The 21,398-nt window shown below is 34.9% G+C and overlaps 1 protein-coding gene across 3 annotated transcripts in view; it reads left to right on the forward strand.

Moving 5' to 3' along the window:
- Window positions 1-21,398, forward strand: part of LOC129121741 (cadherin-10) — a 93,244-nt gene that overhangs the window by 18,334 nt on the left and 53,512 nt on the right. For all 3 annotated transcript variants that reach the window (XM_054635208.2, XM_054635199.2, XM_077181889.1), the window contains exon 2: window positions 20,221-20,600. In XM_054635208.2, coding sequence (XP_054491183.1) covers window positions 20,370-20,600 — 231 coding nt within the window. In that variant the 5' untranslated portion in view covers window positions 20,221-20,369. The remainder of the gene's footprint in view (window positions 1-20,220; window positions 20,601-21,398) is intronic.

Genomic DNA, 21,398 nt, shown 5'->3' on the forward strand with positions numbered 1-21,398 from the left:
GTTGGTCTTTTGGGTATAGCAGTTACAAGGTTAAGGATGGATAGAGGAGGAGAAGGAAGTTAATCTCCAAGACAGTCTTAAGAGATTAATTGTACTATGTTAATGTGTGCTAGTTCTGTCTGTAGATGTGATTATCATTTAAAAAAAATTTAAAAAAGAAATTCACTGGGCTGGGGCTTGTGGTTTGGTTTTTTTTCAGTTGTTCTTCTCAGCTCCAAATAATTTTAAACATTACTTCTTGCACATTCAGTAAATAATGCTAACAGATTAACCTCTTTCCAAGTCATTCATATTTCTAAGTTGTAACTTGTTCTTCCCTCTCACATGCTTTTTTTTTCTATAATGTAGCAGCACCAGTTTGTTCCATGTGCCATGACAGTCATGAGATTTCCTCTCCTCCACACCTCTTAAAATGTGGTGTTCAAAATGAATTTATTATTTTAGCTGAACCCTTCCCATAGTTGCTTGAGTAGAGAAGATATACTTTATTTTTCTTATAGGTAATAGTCCTCCTTATATATCAGTTTTGGGTTTTTTTGAATCCTGATGATGCCTGCCGTTAAATCATATTCAGTGATCTTTGCCTCACAAGCATTAAGATGGTTGACATTTAGTAATTTTTCTCTGTCCACCAGGCATGATAATTATTCAATCATAGGAAGAATTAAGAGAGGAACTGGAGTGGAAAATGTATACTTTTAATCAGGGAATGACTAATTATTCTGAAGCTGTTTCAGCCAATTCATGTTCTATACTCATAGTAAATTCATTAAGCCCATGCTTTGAAAACCTGCAAATTGCAGTGAACAGTGTGTGGTCCTTGAGAATCCCTGATTCTCCTGCTGAGCTGGTTTTATTTTATCAACATGCGAATGTGCTGCTGCTGGGTTGCTGGGTTTTCCAAATGTCTTATAACTGAGGCATCCCATAGCTTAGCAGTTGCCTTGCTTACAGCTGCACACCTTGTCCAGGGTTGTTCCATCCCCATCAGGGGGACTTTACATCACTTCTCACCTACAAAGTGTTTGTGGATTTCTTCAGTATATTATGTCTCTTGGTTGTAAAACATATTGTAACTCAGCTAATAGGATTGCAAAAGGTGGCCATTCACATCTAAATTCTTTAATTACTCTTTCCTGTTTAATATGCAGAGATCATAATATCTTGCTACCAATATAAATTGTATTAGCTACCTGTACTAAATTTATTTGTAAAAGAATGCTGCTGTGCTAAGACAGCATTCTCCAACTTCCTTCAATTTATCTGTCAAACACTGCTCCTCCAGTGAGTATTGAATCAAAATTTTCAATCTTGCTTCTGTTCCTAATTCTCTTACAGAATTGTTTCATCCTAGACATCTCTGACTTTTTTTTTGGTGCCTTGACTTTGTCTATTTTACCTTCTTCTTTCCCTGTTATTGCTCTATATTCATATTTAAAAGCACAATGTATTTTATATTTTTGAGGTTTGTTTCACTATGTTTTGAATGAAATTACAGTGTCTTAGCCAAAGTCTATTCTTTACTGCATTTTCTTTTCCAGTTTTGCAGTACAAAAGCTTTTGTTTGTGCCATATAGTTTCTTTCAAAAGTTACTCCTCCTTTGGTCTTCTTGTCTTTCCTACACATAATATTATCATAATCTTCCAGTCCTTTGGCATACTGCACCAGCTCGCTAAGATGCTTATTATATGGTTTTGAACTTTGAAAACAAAAAATGGTGTGATTTTCTAGGTTTGCTCTTTTTTGTATTAATGTACAGATGCCAAAGACATCTGATTAGATGCCTAATGCAGTATCTCAACCTGACTTGGTTTTTTTATCCTTCTTGTCCCTCAACTCTTATTTATTCTGTCCTATATTCTTTTTCCTATCCATACCTCACTAACATGTTTGTGTTAGCACATTTCATCTCTAGAATCCTTTTACTAAGCTAGTACATAATTTTTCCTTCCTTATTCCCCTTCAGGTCCCCTAAGGAAAAAAAATAATCTTTATGTAATAACTCAGTGAAAAATGTCCCCTAAGTGAGGAAGGCAAAGAAGTCCAGATGACACAATCAGTCACAGATTTATTTACAGAATTTGTTCTATAGAAGTGGAGGTTTTTTCTTATGAGAAGGTTCTCTATAAGGTAATGAATAAAAAGAGTTTGTTAATGAAAAGAGTAAGGTGTTTTTACAAATGTTGATACTGTGGAAAAAGCTTGCAAACCTTGGCATGGATGAGCATTTGTATAATTTGTATAATTTGCAATTTGCATAAATAAAGCTTTTGGAGGGGAAATTAAATTGGAAAAGGTTATGGAACAGGATTTGGAAAAACCTCAAGGCACAGAGACATTGAAGAAGCTTCTGTCCAGTTGCAGAGCAGAAGGGACTCACATGCAGCACCTGTCAGGACTGGGGATAGAAATGACAGCAGCAGTGCTGCTGCTGATCTGGCTGCTCTGTGACATGACTTCTTGCTGACCTCATAGTCTGTCAATGATGTTTAACATCTTACCTCACCAGTTTCCAGAAAGGCCCAAAATTTACAACAGTGTGAGAGTGACTTTCTATCACATTCAGTGTATGGACATTTTTTAAACACCTTTCTCTCTCAAAACTGGTGTACTTTTTGTAGGTTCGGTATTTATTTTCTTCAGTCATAGAGCTGTCTGTCTTAAAGAGTTGCACTGAGTAACATGAAGGAGTGATTGCAAATTAGAATGCTTGTTTATAGGCATTGGAAGAAATTACACTTGAGTTCTTCAATCCTCACTCATATAACAGTTATTAGAGATGAAATATCTGTTTTACTCTAAAATAATGTTTTGAGAAGAGGGAGGAAGACATTGCTTGACATTTTCACTAAGCTTTGCTAATGTGTATGTATAGATATTTCATAATATTGTAGTTCTGTGCTTCTCAGCACTGAGGAAAAAAATCCCTGTAGTTTCTTTAAAAATCATAATATACACTTTAATTACATATCACATTTTCCTTTGAGTAGCATCAGTGAATATCTTTAGCAAGTACACTTCAGTCACTGAAGTAGATGGCTTTTTGTTGCTGAAACAAATCCTTGACATTCTTGTAGTAGCACAAGGATAACACTGTCACCAACATTAGATTCTTATGCTAGTCTGCCTTTCTCAAATAGGTCTTTGGAAGAGGAGTAAAAAAAAAACCACCAGAGATAAAAAAGAAGCTGTGGAGAAAAGGAAGGATAGTTGTCAACATGCCAATGAAAATCTATTTTCAAAATATAGGCTAGAGCAAGTAACTTGTGCGTGACACTGGATGGAAATTGGAAAAGTGAACACAATGATTCATAAGAATAAAAACATTCAATGGAATGTATTACCATTTAATTTTTGTGACCTTTATAGCCTCCTAAGAATCACCTTTACTTTCTATTTGGAGCCATTAATCCATTGGATCCTAATAAATTGATGTGGGACCTCAAGTAATCTTCCTCCTGTTTGTCTAAAATCCTAACCTTCTTGTAATTGCTTGCCTTACTGTAAAGCAAGATATAAATGAAAATAGGACATTTAAAATGTTCAGCATTGCTTCTTCCATGCTGACAGTAGCATTGGGTCAATATGTTTTTTTCTTGCCAGGTGCAGCAAATGATGTTTGTAGCAATATGACACAGATCCAGTCTGACATAAACTTCTCAGAAGTGAGAAGCTGGATGACACCCTGTAAAAATATCAAGGCAGTTTGGATAAAATAGTAATTTTTTATCTACTAGTTAAGTCATGGTATGCATTGGATGGACATGGATTTGCTTCCCCTGGAGTGATTTTGATAAGAGATGGTCAACATTTCCTATATTGACAAATCCTAGAATTTTGTTGTGCAGAAAGTGTCTGAATATATTGTTTTATGTTTACTCTTCTACACATAAAAAAAGCTGTATCTTTATGGATTTATTTCTTAGCCAGCTTTTAGACATTGGTGTTAACAGAAGATGGGACATTCAGATTTTTGTCATGACTTTGTAACCCAAGAATTATAAGGAGAGTCTATCACATATAGATGTATCTATCACATTTTTTGATCTTTTATGGTGTTCTCCTCCCTGTAAGTGATTTGAAGAAATCTGCTGATAAGAATGCACAGATCATCTGGTTCTTGATATCCAAAAAGAGTAACTTTATTGAAAATAACTTTCTGTGAGGGAAGAGGAAAAAAAGCATGGATTTTCTGGCTTAAACCTGGCAGGGAGTAAGCACCACACAGCTGCTCTGTCACTCCCCCTCCTGTGGGATTAGGGTGAGAAAGGGAAGGGTAAAAGTGAGAAAACTCATAAAGACACTTTAATAGAAAAAGCAAAAGCTGCTCACACAAGCAAAGGAAAGGAAGGAAATTAATTCACCATTTCCCATGGGCAGGCAGGTGTTCAGCCATTGCCAGGAAAGCAGGGATCCATCACATGTGGCAAAGGTGATGTGGGAAGACAAACTACAGTTTTCCTGATGTCATCCACTTCCATTTTTTTCCCCCAGATTTATTGCTGAGCATGATGTCCGATGACAAGGGACATCCCTCTGATTAGTCAGGGTGGCCTGTCCTGGAAGTGTGTCCTCCCATCTTCTTGTGCACCCCCAGTCTACTCACTGGAGGGATGGGGTAAGGAGCAGAAAAAGGCCTCAACACGAGGCAAGTGCTGCTTAACAAGAAGGAAAACATCCCTGTGGTATCCACACTGTTCCCAACAAAAATCCCAAACACAGCACAATAAAAGATACTGCAAAGAAAATTAATTCTACCATAGACAAAATCTGTACAATGAGGAAATGAATTGAGGGATTCTAGTATGTTCTGCACCTAGTGGGATTAAGTGGTGAGATTTCTTTTTGCCTTAGTTGAATAACATTTTTAAGTATTAAGTATTTTACAGAAATACTTTGTATTTGTCCAAACTATTACTTTCTAATGACAAGAAACTATATGTAAAATATCTCAGGTATATGCTGCATATATCTCTATATATTTCACATTTTGAAAGGGTTTGCCTTCAAATACACAGAATTATCAAATTTCTGTTGTCCTAAGAAGAAAAGCTTTTTTTTTTCCAGACAGTTTTCTTAGGTGTCTGGGTGGTATATACATCATTATCATTTCAGTTATGAGGCTCGGATGGAAATATATTTATAACTGAACAGACACTTTGAGAACATTTCTAATTCTAAGAATTGGAATTAGAGAATTTCTTTTTTTTTTTTTTTTGCAGTCCTCTTGTGGTTACTCATTTGTGATCTCTATAAGAGAGAATTCACTTGCTGTTCTTGAGATTTGGTAAATTTACAGAAGAATATTATATAGAGAAAAATGTGTAGATACTGCCTAGTACAGCATGACTTATTCAGGAATGATATCAAAATATGGTATATAATATAGGATAAGGTAGGAATAATTCTCTGTAACATTTTACGAAGTCTTTAACTGCAAAGATCAATATATCATGAATCACTTCTAATATCTTTCAATTTTTAAAAAAGACTGTTGTTTAAAAAAACATAGTTAAATTATTAGCTGTCCATATTTCAGTGAAACAGTCCCTTGTTCTAAAACAACAATCTCAAAAACCCAAAACTCAGAGACCGGATGGTAATTGACAGGCATAAGTTATTCCTATATACTAATTGTATTTCTCTTGTACAATTTTTATTCAGTCACATTAAATACAAATAAACAAGATTTTTTTTCGCATAGAAATATGTTTTAATTCTAATTGACTTCCAATTGTAATTAAACTATAAACATTTGTTTTACAATTATAAGAGTATTTTATTCATCTTAGATCCAAAAAAGGAAAAAAAAAGAGAGGTAATTATAAACTGTTGTAAATACTGCATGCATCAATTACTTATTTAAAACCAGAGAATTCACAATACATCAGGTATATTGCTATAAATCATTGAGTTTTACTGGGATAATTGTAATCCTACAGGAATATGTCAGGAAAAATATTGATTTTCTAGCTATTTGTGGGAATGTATCTTTTTAATTAGGACTGTTTGTTGTTTAACAAAGGAAGTAATTGCATAAACCTATCAGGTATGAATCCATCTTCCCTTTGACCATGACAGCTACTTTGCTATTTTAATACAGTATTCCTAAACTGTCAGACAGCTTCTTGTGAGCTTGCTAGCTAAATGTGACATCATATGCATTGTTTGGATTTTGTTTTCTGGATTTTTGGTTTTGTTGTGGGTGCAGTTGGAGAATTACTGGATCAAAACATCAAGACTCATTGTCACCTTGGATATGGTGTGGACAGGCCAAGACTCTGCCTAGCAGAGCCTCTTGCAGGTTTGTATTTTCAGTTTGGACTAAAAAGAGCTGGTTTGGTAAAAAAAAGTCTGGCTTGATGTTACATGGGATGTGCAGGGCTGGCCAGTACTGGTTGAACAGCTAATATTGGTTGCTGTTTTATGAGTGTCCAGCAGCCATGTAAAAGGAATTGGTAGTGATAGAGAAAAAAAATAATAAAGGAAGAAAGGAAAAATACACAGAAAAAATTAGCAGAGGTTATTGGAGGGTACTTATCAGAAAAACAAAAGTGAGTTTTCTTGAAACACAATATTGAAAAGAATGAGCAATAAAATAGAAATTAATAGCAAAACAAAGTCTTGTTAGGTTTTCGCTTGTTTTCTCTTCAGAATATATTTTTTATCTTCATATAATATTCCTGCTAATATATACTTTGCTCAATAAGCATCCCTACACCTGCAAAATTTATACATGCACACATACTTACATACACAGAAACAAAACAAATAAGACTGTATCCAGAACTAAAACCTTTATCAGCTATCCAACCACCTCTCAGATGGCACTTACAATAAAGCCTTTACTATCTAAAAAGCTCCAGTATTGTAATCCCAATTCCAAAGCCATCCATGGAATTACCTGACAGAATTCAGATGAAAAAGAAACCAGCTAACACTAAAAATCTATCCAAAAGTCTAATTCTCTCCATATGCCTCAAATTATTTTTTATCTTGATATTCTGTTACTCCTAGTTCCTGATTATTTTAACAAATAATTACAGACCATTTATTTGCTTGTATGACTCTTTACTTCATTCATCTAGATTTCAATTTTATCCAAAAGCAAAGTTTCTCATTTCTCTTGACTGAAAAGGATGAAAACTCTCCATCCAATGCTCATTTTAAAATATATGCCAATAAACACTGTAGGTGCTGTGTATTACCTGCCAATTGCCAATTGACTCTATTCCAGTGTTCCAATTTAGAAGACTGATTGGCAAAAACTGTTATGTTTCAAAAAAGTAACATGTTGTCAAAGTAAACCTTACATAAGTTCTCACCTCCAAATCATTGCTTTATGAATACCAAAACCAAAATCAACCAACCAAAAACAGTAACAAACCAAACTAAACTAAAACAAAAAAAACAAACAACCAAAACCAAACAGGAGTATAGAAGCCAAACCAACAATAAAAGTAACTTTCTGCTATTTTTGGTTAAAACCAAAAATAGCAGAAAGTTACTTTTATTGTTGGTCTGGCTTCTATACTCCTTCAGGCAATCTCTGCTCATCACAAGAAAACATCTTGGATGAATGCCAAGGTCTGGGTAGTTTCGCAGGCATTTTTCAGTTTTCTTCTCTTTATAGCTCTTTTAAGAACAAGGTAATCTGTAATTACATGGGATTATTCCAGGCTTTCTTAAATCAAATCACTGTCTCCATTTATTTTCACTTGTTCTGGAAGATCTCTACTTTCCGAGTTCAAGCAAATATATCTGCAGACACACCACTATGGGCTAATCATTCCTTTTAATTTACACCATGAGTCAGACTTTTTTGGTTGCTGCTTAGTCCCTCTCCTTGCAAAAGTCATTACTTTGGAATGATTTTATGCCTTACACTGTGGATGTTGCTACTTCATAACTTGCTGCTAAGCAAGATTTAGGTGTAGGAAAGGAGATGCAGGGTGCTGATTCCCTTCAGTCTTTATTTTTCTTCTCACTCTCCACTTTGTCCTGTTTGTCAGTATGAGAGCTGTTAAACTACTTATTCTCCAGACCCTGAAACTGTGAAACAAACCTTTGAGTTGCAACCCCTCATGCAGAAGTTACAAATGTCCTCCTGAGTTTGCCTTATTTCTTGGATGTTTTGAAGAAAAGGGCTGCTTATGCTTACCCACATAGCTTCACTTAATACTCTATTTGACACACAGGTTTGTTTCTTCGTTTGGTGCCACAAAGCAGATATTTTCCCTATGGACTAAGGAGATTTTCCTTCTTATTCTATTTTGTAGTCGCTCATTAGTTCACACTCAATTATGTCAATGTTCTGTTGTGGCATTGGAGTCCCTGGGTGAGCAAGGATAGGTTGGATTCAGTCTATGCAGGGACTCTCAGCCACTGTCATGCAGTTCTAAATGCAGATCTGTCACTGGCCAGAGAGCTGGATGGGCTGAGGCCTCAACCAATCACATGTGTAATTGGAGCTCCTATAAAAGGAGCTGGAGGAATAAACTGGAGGCTGTTGTTCACATGGAGCTTTGGTGTGTTGTCCCTCCCTCCAACCACTGACCCCACAAAATGTGAATTTTAAACCTAATATTCTATTACTTGAGTTATGCAACTAAAATAACTTCAGTGTATTTATAACTCGCCAGAGCATTGCTTTATCCTACAGGTAGGAGCTTACTATTGTTTCCTTGTTTACCACACATCCTCCTTACTGAGAAGGCAAATGATTTCACTTGACTAATAGTAAATGTATTGCTAGTCATATATTAATGACCTCGCCAAGCAGGCTTGGAACGGGGCACACAAGTACAGGATACAGAATAAAAGCCTCTCAGAAGAAGTTAAATGAAAGACCACTCAGTATTGTATGCTGAGACTTAAAAAGGTGCAATTTGCCTTTTTGCCTATCACATAATTTCTCTGCAATCTCAGGTGATCTAGAATGACAGAAAAATATTTTATTATTGTGTTCTGTAGAGTCAATAGAAGAGAGTATATTCCTTTTCTGTATCATAGATGAAGCAGCAGTGAACACCATAAAGATTGCTAGTGTTGCTGTAACTAATGATCTGAGATGTTACAGATGAGGTATAACTATTTTAATAATGTCAAAATAATTTGCTAGCCTATCTGGATGTATTTGACCAAAATGAAAACCATAATCCAAAATATTCTTACAGGCATAGAAACACTTTCTATCTGAAATAGAAAAAATGGAGTTTATACAGAAGCTGAAGAAATTTCTCTAATTTAAATTGGATAGCTATCAATTGTATTAATTCTGCAAAGAAAATATATATATATACATATATATTTGCCACCAATGAAATAGACTGGTATGAAAATAGTGTTGTGGAGAATAACAAGAGATATTTAGCTCTCAAGGGAAAGAGAGATTTAGTTAGTTTATAACCTTCAGACATACAGAGGTTAAAAGGGGAGGGAGAGAGAATCGGATGCACAGTAAAAAGATAAACTCACTTGAGTTCATCGGTTTTTTCTCCTAGATGAGTTTTGAAGTTCTGTTCCACGTTTATCTTTGAAAGGTGTTTCATTGGTTACCCTTGAAAATCAAGAGAGAAAGATCAGAGATGAAATAACTATTTTGAATAAAATCTTTTTAGCGGCAGCTAGATATAGCCCTTACCAATTACCCATGCAAGGTCATTTCCAGTCCAAGTGATTGCTGATTTCCACTCATGTATTTCTCAGAAAACACACAGCAAAGAGTGTGAAATGTGTAACATTATGTCGGGGGAAAAAAAAAAAAGTAGAATTCAGTGATTTAGTTCTCCAGAGAAGTGTTCTTCTTGGGAAAAGTTTCTCCTGACATTATCACATTATTGATGCAGGCCTTACAAGTGTTTTTCAGCACATTGATTTTTTTCCTGAAATAATTTTCAAGTATTTGTTTTTTTCAAGTGTACTATGTTGATGACACTTGGACAGGAAAAAGTAGGCATGTCCTTATTTGGCTTTTATCACAAATTTAGTGGCTCTCTTCAGGCTTTCTCTGCAATAGTCCAATTTTATTACTATCTCCTCAGATGCTATGGTCAACACCAAAAAATGACAACATATAGAAGGCCAGCAAACTAACATATATATCTCTGTATAACCATCAAACATGACAGATGTATAAAAAAAAGTTGTACAATACAAATATGTTCTTAAATGTCAAAAGATTTGTCCAGTGAATGTTTCTGAAATCCACAGGTTTAACTGACTTTTTCAGCTCAGCTTGGGAGTCCAACAGAATCTATTGCATTGGCCTGACCTCTTGTACCTTGAAAGTTGAGACACAGAGATTGTATAAAGCATAGAACTATACAGATACTACAGAAGGCATTCAGAACACACTTGATCCAAGTGTGGAGCCCTGGGTCAGACTATGCATAATTTAATTTATTTTATCAATGTCTACCTCCCTTTTTTATACAGCAGTGCTAGTATATGTATAAATTATGTTTTCTGAGCATGAAAAGTACTCTTGAATGCCAGTGTAACTATAGTTCAGTTGTACAGTACACAGAAATATTCTTAAGTGAAAATTTTCTTCCCTCCAAAGTTTCTAATTGACCCATGTACATCATCAGTTTATCATGGCCATGCTTATGTTCTACTTAAAAGCAGATATCCTTTCACAATACCAGTCAAGACACTTCCTTTTCATTACTGATATATGCAAAAAAAAGGTAAATTTTATTATATGGTTTACAGATTTTTGCATTTAATCCCTCTGAAAAACTAATTTTGAAAAATCTCAGATGCAGCCTGCTGTGTAGTGGTTTAAAGCAAGAACCATTTGGGAAGAAGGAGCTCTTCTTGCATGCCTCATACAACAGATAGTTTCACATTGCATAGGCAACAGCAAATATTATATTGCCTAAATTGAAAACACTTCATGATGCTGCAATGTACTGCAGATTGTCTAATGTAAGGCACAAAAGGCTACAGACTGTTATAAACTATGCATGTATCTGTTATATTCTTAAAAGATTTCTTGTCATGGTTTGACATTTGTAGCAGCTTATGAATGAGGTTATAAAAGAGGATCTATAATTCTGACTCACTGAAAGTGAAGAAATTTTGATAATTTCATCCAGCCACAGCAAACTAGTATAATGAATATTAACACTCCTTACAATTTTTTCTTCCATAATATAAGATCATCATGGTCCAACAAACTGCAATTACCCCATGAGGACACTTTTGCTTTCCTAGATTAACTGAGAACAGTACAAAAAGCCATAGCAGAATTTTAGCATGCTAAAATAATTATAAAGTAATTGAGCACAAGGTGAAACTTCGGCACTTTAAGAAACATTTATAGGAAAAAAATCCAAATGCATTGCAAACATACCTTCTTGTCATTCAAGATTTTATTTTTCTTCCAAATATGAGTTTTATGAAATTTGTCAGTAACTGAATGAATTTTGCAATACTTACACTTTTATTCAAATAAACTTGGGAAATAAAATAATGTATTTTTGAAACTTTCTTAAAATTTGATCCTCTTGTTAATTTCAGCTGTGATTTTTCGTGAGAAATGGTTGCTTCCATTTCTTCCTGACTGCTAAGAAAGAATGTAATCCTTCTGCTATCATCTAATTAGCAGGAATGTGACTATCCATGCTGCAGGCACAGGCACTAACACAAGTTTGAGGAGCCACTGTGTAGACATCAATGAACACTTTATTAAATTACACAGTTTTCTAAGCAGGCACAGTCTCTCAATGCCCCAATTCTTTACGCTTTAGTGAACTGCCTCTGCTCTCTAAAGCTGTAAGGTTTCAGCCTGAGCTGAAGATATAAACTCCTGATGAGATTAGAGTGAGTTTTTAGATATTTGGCACGCTTCTGTGCTTATTCTATTTCCCTAATAAGGCTTAGAGTTTGCTGGCAGGTGAAAGTATTGGATAGCAAAGGCTAGGAGATTTAAAATTCCACCTGCCCTGGAGGAAAAGAATGTCTTTCTCTTAACTGTTCAGCATTATTCATTATAATTCACCCTGCTCAGGCAAATTTCATTACAGGAAGAAGGAATAGTCACCAGGTCTAGATATTCAGTGATCTCCCAGGTTTCATTCTTGGCAAAATTAATATGGAATTTTCTGATATTTTTATTTCCTGAAAAGCCATGGTCTGTCAAAGATGAAATGTAAGGAAAAAAAAGAAAATAGGGATAGGGGAAGGAAGGAAGGAAGGAAGGAAGGAAGGAAGGAAGGAAGGAAGGAAGGAAGGAAGGAAGGAAGGAAGGAAGGAAGGAAGGAAGGAAGGAAGGAAGGAAGGAAGGAAGGAAGGAAGGAAGGAAGGATCAAATACTAAAAAGCTATAACTGCTTTGGGATTTCAGTTAGGTTTTATAATACATGAAGCAGAGGACTACCCTCTTTGTAAAAGAAAAATCTCTACTAATAGTAAATATGGATGTTTTAGAAGACAGCATGGCTATAGGCTAAACACAAAGAAGATAATTATTTAGGAAGATTTACATGGGATGAATTAGAGGAAGAAAGAGCTAAATTCACTATCAGGGAGAGTATAGGAGGCAATTTATGGGATAAATACAACTACAAAATCTTATGGAGGGAAATTCAGAGGTCTAGCAAGACCTTCTCTAAACCATGTGTCTTGGACTGCATCATTTGATGTGGAAAAGCATGTTATGCTGGCTGGCAAGCAAGAGAATTTCAGTTGCTTTCAACCCACAAAAGCAAATCTAAAGCCACTTTAGAGATTAAATCAGATAAATGGAAAAGGATGTAGTTGATCTGGAATGAGCGATCCATACTCATACAGGAGAATAGGGTGACCAGTGGTTCCAGTGGTCACTGGTAGCAGTGGCACCAGACATAGAAAGACATAATGAAAAGGAATAATGGCATGGAAAAAGAAAGGATAGAATTCAATGGGATGAAACTTGAAAATATCTTGAGAAATACTCTGGTCATACCAGCTACAGGCAGCCCATTTCAGAAAGCAGTTTGCTCAGACTGTCCTTCAAATCCTTCAGCTGCCAACTATCCCTGCAAATATATAGGAAGCTTCAGTTAACACTTAACCTAAATCACTGTGGCTGTTAATGAAGTAAATTGCTTAAACTATCAGTGGTATGCATTGAAAATAATTTCTTAATTTCAAGAAGTAGTTCTAAAAACTACAACCATATCCCTTTATTCCTTTTGTTTTCTTTCTGTAGACTGGGTAGCTAGGTGTAGTTGTTCTTTCCTTAAAAATATTTTTTTTCCTTAATATTTTGTTGCTAGCCTGATGTCCAATATTTTGTATGTTATAAATAATTAGATGTGTGCTCAAAACTGAATGCTGAATTTACAATGAGGCTGAGTGGAGAGGAAGGACTATTTCATACTTCTTAAAAATAATATTCCTGTCCACATATCTTGTTTCCCATTTTCTTTTCCTTCTTTTTGAAGATAAGTGATAAAAAATCCACTATATTGAGATTGTTCAAAACTATTATACTACTTCTGCATTATATTCTCCAGAACTGTGCCTAGGTATTTGTTGGGAGGACAGGGTTAAAAGCAGAAGAATGGCAAGGGGGGATAGTAGAATCTCTCAGGTAAACTTACAGCTGAGAATGCCAAGGTCTGGAGAATAACAGTGCAGGAAACCTCACATGTTACACCTACTGCTGATGATGTCTGTCAGTGTTTTGAGAGATTTGGAGGCAGTCTCACAGACATGCTTGAGCTCCCTGCTTTGGGAGAAATCAAAGCAAGGATCATAAAAGCCACAGATGAGATCAGAGCATGGTGGTAAACTACATGTACACAGGGCCTTGAGAAATGTGTGTAAACAGCAGGGCTGCTGTCCATCAGGGTGGACTGAGCCTGATGGTGCCTGCATTCCCTCCTGGCTGTCTCTGCCCAGTGTTGCTTCAGGATCCTCTGATTAGTGAGTAACGAAATGATTTTACTCTTTTCATTTCAGACATGAGTTTGTAGGTGTTCTGGCTGCCTGCCTGTGTCAAGTCAACACAGTAGTTTATTGTTATGCTGTGCAATCTTTCACTTTTTTGCTACATTCTGCAAATTTCAGATAATGTCTTTATTTTTTTTTAAATACTTTGATTTTCTTTCTTTAATTCAGCAGGAAGGGCTTATATACTCTATAAATTTACTAAATTAACTCTATACTTCTTCATCCTTATCATGCAGAAGAGTACTGAGTAGCTGCCCTGTGGAACTTTAACTCATTATATGCAATCAGATAGGAAAGAGTCATCTAGAGGGGAGAGCAGAGTGCCACATATAATAAAATGCTGTGGATACCTCACAATTTATGGCAATTATAAAGATTCAAATATTGTTTGCATGTTCACAAGTCACCCACTATTTAGTCACTGCTGCATGTATAACTTCTCCCACAAAACTTTAGTGACAGTGGTAAATTTATCTATCTATGTAGAAAACTGCTATAATAGTGTGGCATTCTCAATGTCTTACTGTCAGAAAAGGTATATTCAGTGTATGTAGAGAGCTAAGAATTTTTGTTAGCTATTGTTATCCAGATAACCAAATTAACAAAAAAAATCCTCATTAATAAACAGTCAAAATTGTTATGCAAAATAACTTACTAATACCTTCTGCCTTTTCTCTGGTCTTCTGCTCACTCTTTCAATGTCCCACTCTGTCTTAAGCCTAAGGGTCTCACTCTTCTGTAAGAAGACATGGGAGAAGATTTGATGAGGCATCCAAAGATTTTTAGAGAGTGGAGGACTATATTCTTCACAGGAGGGGAACTGGGAGGAGTGGGTTTCAATACCTTTTTCCTCTTCAGTTTAACATCAGCTTGGAGTTATCTTTTCCATGTTTTGGATTTCTCTTCACTTAACTATAGTTGTGGATATCCAATTACTGAACTACCAGTGGAACATAGATTGCATCCTTAATCTTCCACTTTGAATTTAGTATAGTGCATGTTTACTTGTTTTGGGTTTTTTTAACAGAATTTTTAGTACATAAATATACTTTAAAAAAAGACATAAGGTATGTCTATATATAATCTCCTGTAGCCAAAAAAATCAACCTCTGTAGCAAAAGTTGTAAAGTTCAATATTTCCTTTTCCTTTGTTTTCTCTGCTCATTTTTCAGTACGTTTCTCCCCAAAACACTCCTTTGAATGAAGTAGTTTTGAGGATTAGTAAATATTATTAGTATTAAAAATTATAATAACTTATTTCTGAAATGGTAGTTGTTGGGTTTTTTTTAGTGTAGCATTGGACTATGTATATTCAACTCAAATTCCTAAGCAGATTAATGGTTGCAGGACTTCATAAAGAGGACTGAATTATAAGGTTCAAAGGTATAACTGCTACTTTGCAAATTCCTGTTATAATTCAATAATTTGAAGTGTGGTCACTGTGGTGTGCAAGAGTTCTGCTACAAGCTATGAAATAAGCAGCTTATTGACAATTTACCAATTATCTTCTTAGTTCAGAATCAAGCAATTACATTATGAATTACTTCAGTTGACTTCATTAGGATATAATACATAAAGTAATGAACATAAATCTATAATACAAGGAATGATGAGATTAGAATCCATTATGAATTGATCATTTGACAGACCTAATTTGTCTGTTTCAAATACTCTTAAAATTCTTTATAAAAATGTATAGTCTTCTTTTCCCTTAAGGGATATCTAACACCAATGGGTTACACATACAGAGAGAGAGATTTGCTGTGTTTTGAGTTACAGGCTGTTGCAAAGCTGTCTTTTCAAAGTACTTGCTTCATCACACTATGCTCTAAAGCATTAGAATTTCTGATTTTGATAGAGATGGCAAATAAACGAACACAACTAAACTACTTGAGCTGAAGGCTCTTTGTGAGGCTCAGTGAAAATACAGCTTTTTCTGCACTTAGCTGTCCTGTTACTTCTATTTTTAGTAGCTTGTTAAATAGTCCCTATTACTTCAAATCTTAGCCAGAGGTTTGAATTTCATTTCTGACACCATAAGCCAGGAACCATAGTTCTAATGAAATAGAGGCACCTTAGCAAGTTGCCTAATTCAAGGAAGAACCAAAATGGTAGGAATTATGGCTCATGGCTGATGGCCATAGGAACTTTGGCAGTAGGCTGAAGGCCGGAGGAACTATGACAGAAGGTCTGGAAACCATGTTGGTAACTCTCTACCAGTGGCTGGAGAGGGTCCAAAAATTTGGTGAAGTAAGACAGTCTCACTGTGACTATGTATAAGAATAGCACTGTTGGCATCAGCTCTGCAGGGCAAGAGCAAAACAAGAACAAAATATGCTCTGCTTGCTTCCAGTATAATAAAATTAAATATTATTCTCCTCATGAGATTCCAACACAATTTAATCTAATTTTTCAGAAAGCATCTTCAGTTCCAAAAATTTCTTTCTTTTGTACAAACATAGCAAAAAGGATTGAAAGACAAGATTAGAGCTGTGAATGGCTCCCAGCTGAAAGAGAAATGGAGAAAACAGGACCAGCATTGCATAAATATCTTTCCTTAAACAAGCTTTTTGAAATGTCACATAATTAAAATTCAGTTCAAGTTTGACCAAGGTCAAATACAGAACAAAATTCTTAAATGGTAGGTATCCCAAGTAAAATTTTTATTGTTCAAATTTGCTCCTCAGAAGAGAAATTTACTAAAATTTCTTTATTAAAAAAATAAACACAGTGTTTTGATCTGTATTAAATTTTCTATTTTAAATTTGGTTCTGCTGAATTCCACAAGGAACTATATATGAATACCCAAAAACAGAGAAGAAGAGGACATAACTTAATATAGAAATAAAATTCCTAGTGTAAAAGTTCTGTCTCCTGAACCAGTAAGTGGAACTTGGACTCATGCATCAGTCAAAAGCATTCATGGCCCATCTTCTACAGATGTTAAATCTGATGAGTTTCAAATGGCATGAATTATGTTTTAGTATTGGAGAGAGGGGTTGAATTAATGAGAAGCAATATATAGTATTTTTTGAATTTCGTAGAAGTTGAAAATCACATGAATACATTTGAGCAGCATTAAAACATTTTCTTCTAAGTTCTGAGAAATATAGAAGTGATCAACCTGTGGAAAGTACTGCGTAATGGTTTTAAAACTGTTACCTGAAAGCTAATGATGATAGAAATTGTTCCAAGAAAACTCATTAGAAATAATACAAATCCACAAACCTGTATAAACAAGAGCACAGTTGGGCACAATGTTCTTCTGTAGTAATTTTACTGTAATTTAGAAGGGTATAACACAAAAATATGGGAATTACACAGGAGGATATTACACAGAAATTGGACATATCTGATAGATTTTAAAAAGCTGTAATTTTTTTCCCTTTGTTTCTTTTCTATTGTGACAAAAATTCAAGAAGTGATCTTCTGGGAAAAGAGGTAGAGAGAGATTTGATGAGAAAGATTGGTGAAAAAGTTTAATTTAAAACTATTTAAAGCTATTTTAAACTCTTTAAATTCTTTTTAAAATAAATACTTGAGCCAACAAAGCTATTTAAACTCTTCTGAGTTCTCAAACCCTCCCCTAAGTTAAATTTTTTTTCACAAGTTTGATGGTTTTCCATCTTGTTTTCCAGGGAATTAAAAAGAAACAAAAAACAACCACGCAAACAACAAACAACGAACCAAACCACCAATAACCCTAAACACCAAAAAAGCAAAGAGATGAAAAATGTTTCTTCCTCCATCCACTCTTCCAGCACAGAATCCAGATATGCAATCTAATACAGAGCTCAGATTTCTGTTTACTTTCTGTAGCTATGGATTAAAAGGTTTCCTTCATCTAATTGTCTTCAAATTTTACCTTTATACAATGCTTTTTATTAGTTTAGTCTGTTTTTTTCTTTTTTGCTAGCTCATTTTTAAAGGTAAATGTTATTACTTTAGAGTAGACTACTATCAAACTCATCACATTTAAAGCAGGAAACTGAACTCCAACAGGACTCTCAAAGGAGAGAAAAGTCCTTGCTGGTATGTACATCCATTAAGCAGCTGTGCTTGCCAAGTACATTAGCTACTTTTGTGAGTTTAACAAATTTCATCTGAGCTTTCATTCTGCTGACCTAATTTAACAAGAAGGAAATTCAATAACAACCCCTAATATTGAAGCATTATTTCCCAAGAGGCATTTAACAACACTTCTACATCAAATAATAATGTGTGGATAATGGAATATATATACTGAGGGCAACAAGAAAGTGAAAAAAGGGAAAAAAAGAAAGGAAACACTTCCCCCCATACACACACACACACACACCCACACCCACACCCACACAAAAAGAGAGAGTGAGAGAAGAAAATTCTATATACCCTTTTCAAAAACCCACTAGTTTTCAAAATTTTAGGGAAACAGTTTTCAAAATTTTAGGGAAATTGAGAGAGAATTTCAACTTTCAATTTCTTAAGGTCTTTGAGAAATATTTATAATTATCATGGAATAAATCATTGCCCTCTTCTCTCACTTAGAATACCTTTGTCTTAAAAGAACGCAAGTATGAGTTGTGATAAATTCTTTCCAAGGTGGAGGACCTCCAGTTTGTACATGCTGATATAATTCAGCATATGCAACATATTCATCATTAGCAGCTTATATTAGAACCGATTTTTCTGTGTATTAATCAAAGTTCACAAATGAGGTAAACGTCAAAATTTTAGGAGAAAGGGAAAAGGGGTAAACGAAATTATATATAACTTGGTGTTTGTTTTGACCTATGGAAATGTGTATCTGTGAGTTACTGAGAACAAGGCTGGGGCCAAAATCCTTAATAGCAGTGGCTTTGAGAAGTTGTTTGGACTTCCAAATGCTGAGAGAGAGGGGAGAATGTTCTCCTGAGTGAATATGACTTGAAGACAACAACTGGTTCCTGAAAAGTATCTGTTCAGTTGTTAACATGCCTGCCCACAGGCACACAGTTTTTAAACTATGTCACTGTATTTCAGTGTACCCAATTTAAAATTCCTGACATTTTATTATAAGCTCTTTTAATCAACACAGGCTTACCGGAAATAGCTTAAGTAACACATCAATATCAAATTGAAATACAGGAAGAATTTCTGAAATGTTTACATAGCTCTTCATTGAAAAATAAAAATATTTAAGATGATAGTGAAATATAGTGTAAAGTTATTGAGAGAAGAGCACGTTACTTACCTATTAAAATCAGCAAAGAGGAGAAAAAAAGAACCCAAGCTTATTACTACTTGATTTTCTTGCCACATGTGGAAGAATATTCAACCCGTCCTTGTTTTTTATGGAATATGCTAGGAAGAATAGCAAAACCACCTCAATTAAAGTTTGCAGAAACTACACCCTATTAAGATGAGAAGTCAAAGATTATTATTGTTTACTGGAGCAAACAATTACCAAATGGTCTCACTAACAAAAACTGCTATTCTTTAAATGCTGGTATAGAAGTAAAGTGAAGAGAACTTGACTGAATTTCTCTTGCTGAAATAACATCTCATGATTCTGTTAGATGATGGAAGAAATAAAATAAAGCAGAGTGAAAAAACAAAAGTGGATACAAAAAAAGGGTCAGTTGGGAGAGGCTTGCCTTCTCCCTGCAATATCACTTCCCACAATGAGATTAAATTCAGTATTTCAGGATAGTTGGAAAACAGGCTGTCATATTTTTTAAAATGTCTCCTACATTTTAAGGCTAAGCTCGCATCACTCTATATTGCAAGACCATCTCAAGAACTTTTTCTGTTTAAAAGTTTGCTTCGTATCATGTTGTAGTTCTTCTGATGCATATGATATTTCCTTTTACCATTTAAAATGCCCTGGAGAACTGGTGTTTTACCATTTGTAATTTCTAAAACTACTTTGTGTTAGAGTTTCATGTCTCTTGATACTAAGATTAATAAAACACTGAAATTCTTGTAAATGAAATTGGGTGGAAAACATCTGAAACAAAGGCAGCAGTATTTAATGTGTAAGTTTCAGCAATATTTATCCACCAGTCTAAATAAGGAACACTCTTAGAAGTTTTGAATTTTTTTAAAATGGCACTCTTACTTTTTTTAAGGAAGTATTCTTACAGCAGCTTCCTGATATATTCAGTGTTCCCCCTACATGGCTAACCTTTATATTTCTGACCAGATTGCTTTCTATGTCATCATGTTTTGTATGTGAAGGGTACAGCAGCAGTGATGTTGGATGCTAAGGAGTGAATGCATTTCAACTTACATTGTCTCTTCTCTGTTTACTTTCAGGATTTGGCTACTGTATACAGTTCAGAGATGAGCTGCTGGAAACTGCTTGGCTGCATCAGAAACTAGATACATAAAAAAACAAGCCAAGAAAAAACAGGACTTTACGCTCCACTGCTGCCTGGCTTGAAGAGCATCAGCAGTGGAGAACTATGACAATACAGCAAGTCCTATTACTTCTGCTGCTCTGGATGTGGCTGCCACATCCCTGCCATACAGAAATGCTCTTCAGAAGGACTCCTGATCTCAGACCCAGAAGCTTTGGAGGACGTGCTTTAGGGAATGATGGGAAAGCAATTCACCGCCAGAAGCGAGGCTGGATGTGGAATCAGTTTTTTCTTTTAGAGGAATACACAGGATCTGATTATCAGTATGTAGGCAAGGTAAGTTCCTCATAAGGTTTTCTGTATAATTTTCAAGTGTTCTTATCTTTCCACAGTCTTATTTTCTATGTCTTATGCTAATGTGTAAGAAGCAGATTTCCAAGAAACAGATAAACTGTTTCTCCTATTAGAACCACTAACTTAATGTTGCTAGTTAGAGCTACTGAGAAATACCTGAAGGAAAAAAATAAAAATATTTTTCACAGATTTTTTTGTTAAGGACATCATAACTACCAGCAACCCACTCAGTATGTCTTCATTATCAAAGCATAATATTATATAAATCATTATTAAATAATTTTTTAACTCTGTCTCTGAATATTTCATGTTTCATACAAGATATTTAATTCTTTTTCTATGCTCATGTTTGAGGAATGCAGCCTATCTTGAAGAAAAAAATATTCTTCCTCTTTACCTCTCCCTGAAAATCAATTAACTGCAAGGAGTAAAGTTTACTTGCAAACCATGTGATAGAAATGACATGGTTAGGAGGTGAACTGCAATAGAAGACAGCAGACTGGTACATGTGACTGTATAGCTTACTAGAGGTATACATAAATGACACTGGAAGTGTCCTTTAAATCATTTTCTGTTGATGCTTAGGTTTTCCCAAGTAATTTATTGAAAATATATATAATGTATAATGCTACAATAACATTCAGTCAGGTACAAGATGATAATTCAAAGTGGTAAGTTTCTTGAAAATGAAATTTAGTGTCACCAGTAATGGGTAGAAGTTAACACCAATGATTTGTTCTAAACAAAGAAATTCAATTTTCTATAAAGCAGATTTTGAGT

This window comes from Agelaius phoeniceus, chromosome 1, assembly GCF_051311805.1.
Source record: "Agelaius phoeniceus isolate bAgePho1 chromosome 1, bAgePho1.hap1, whole genome shotgun sequence".
In the NCBI taxonomy this organism is placed as follows: Eukaryota; Metazoa; Chordata; class Aves; order Passeriformes; family Icteridae; genus Agelaius; species Agelaius phoeniceus.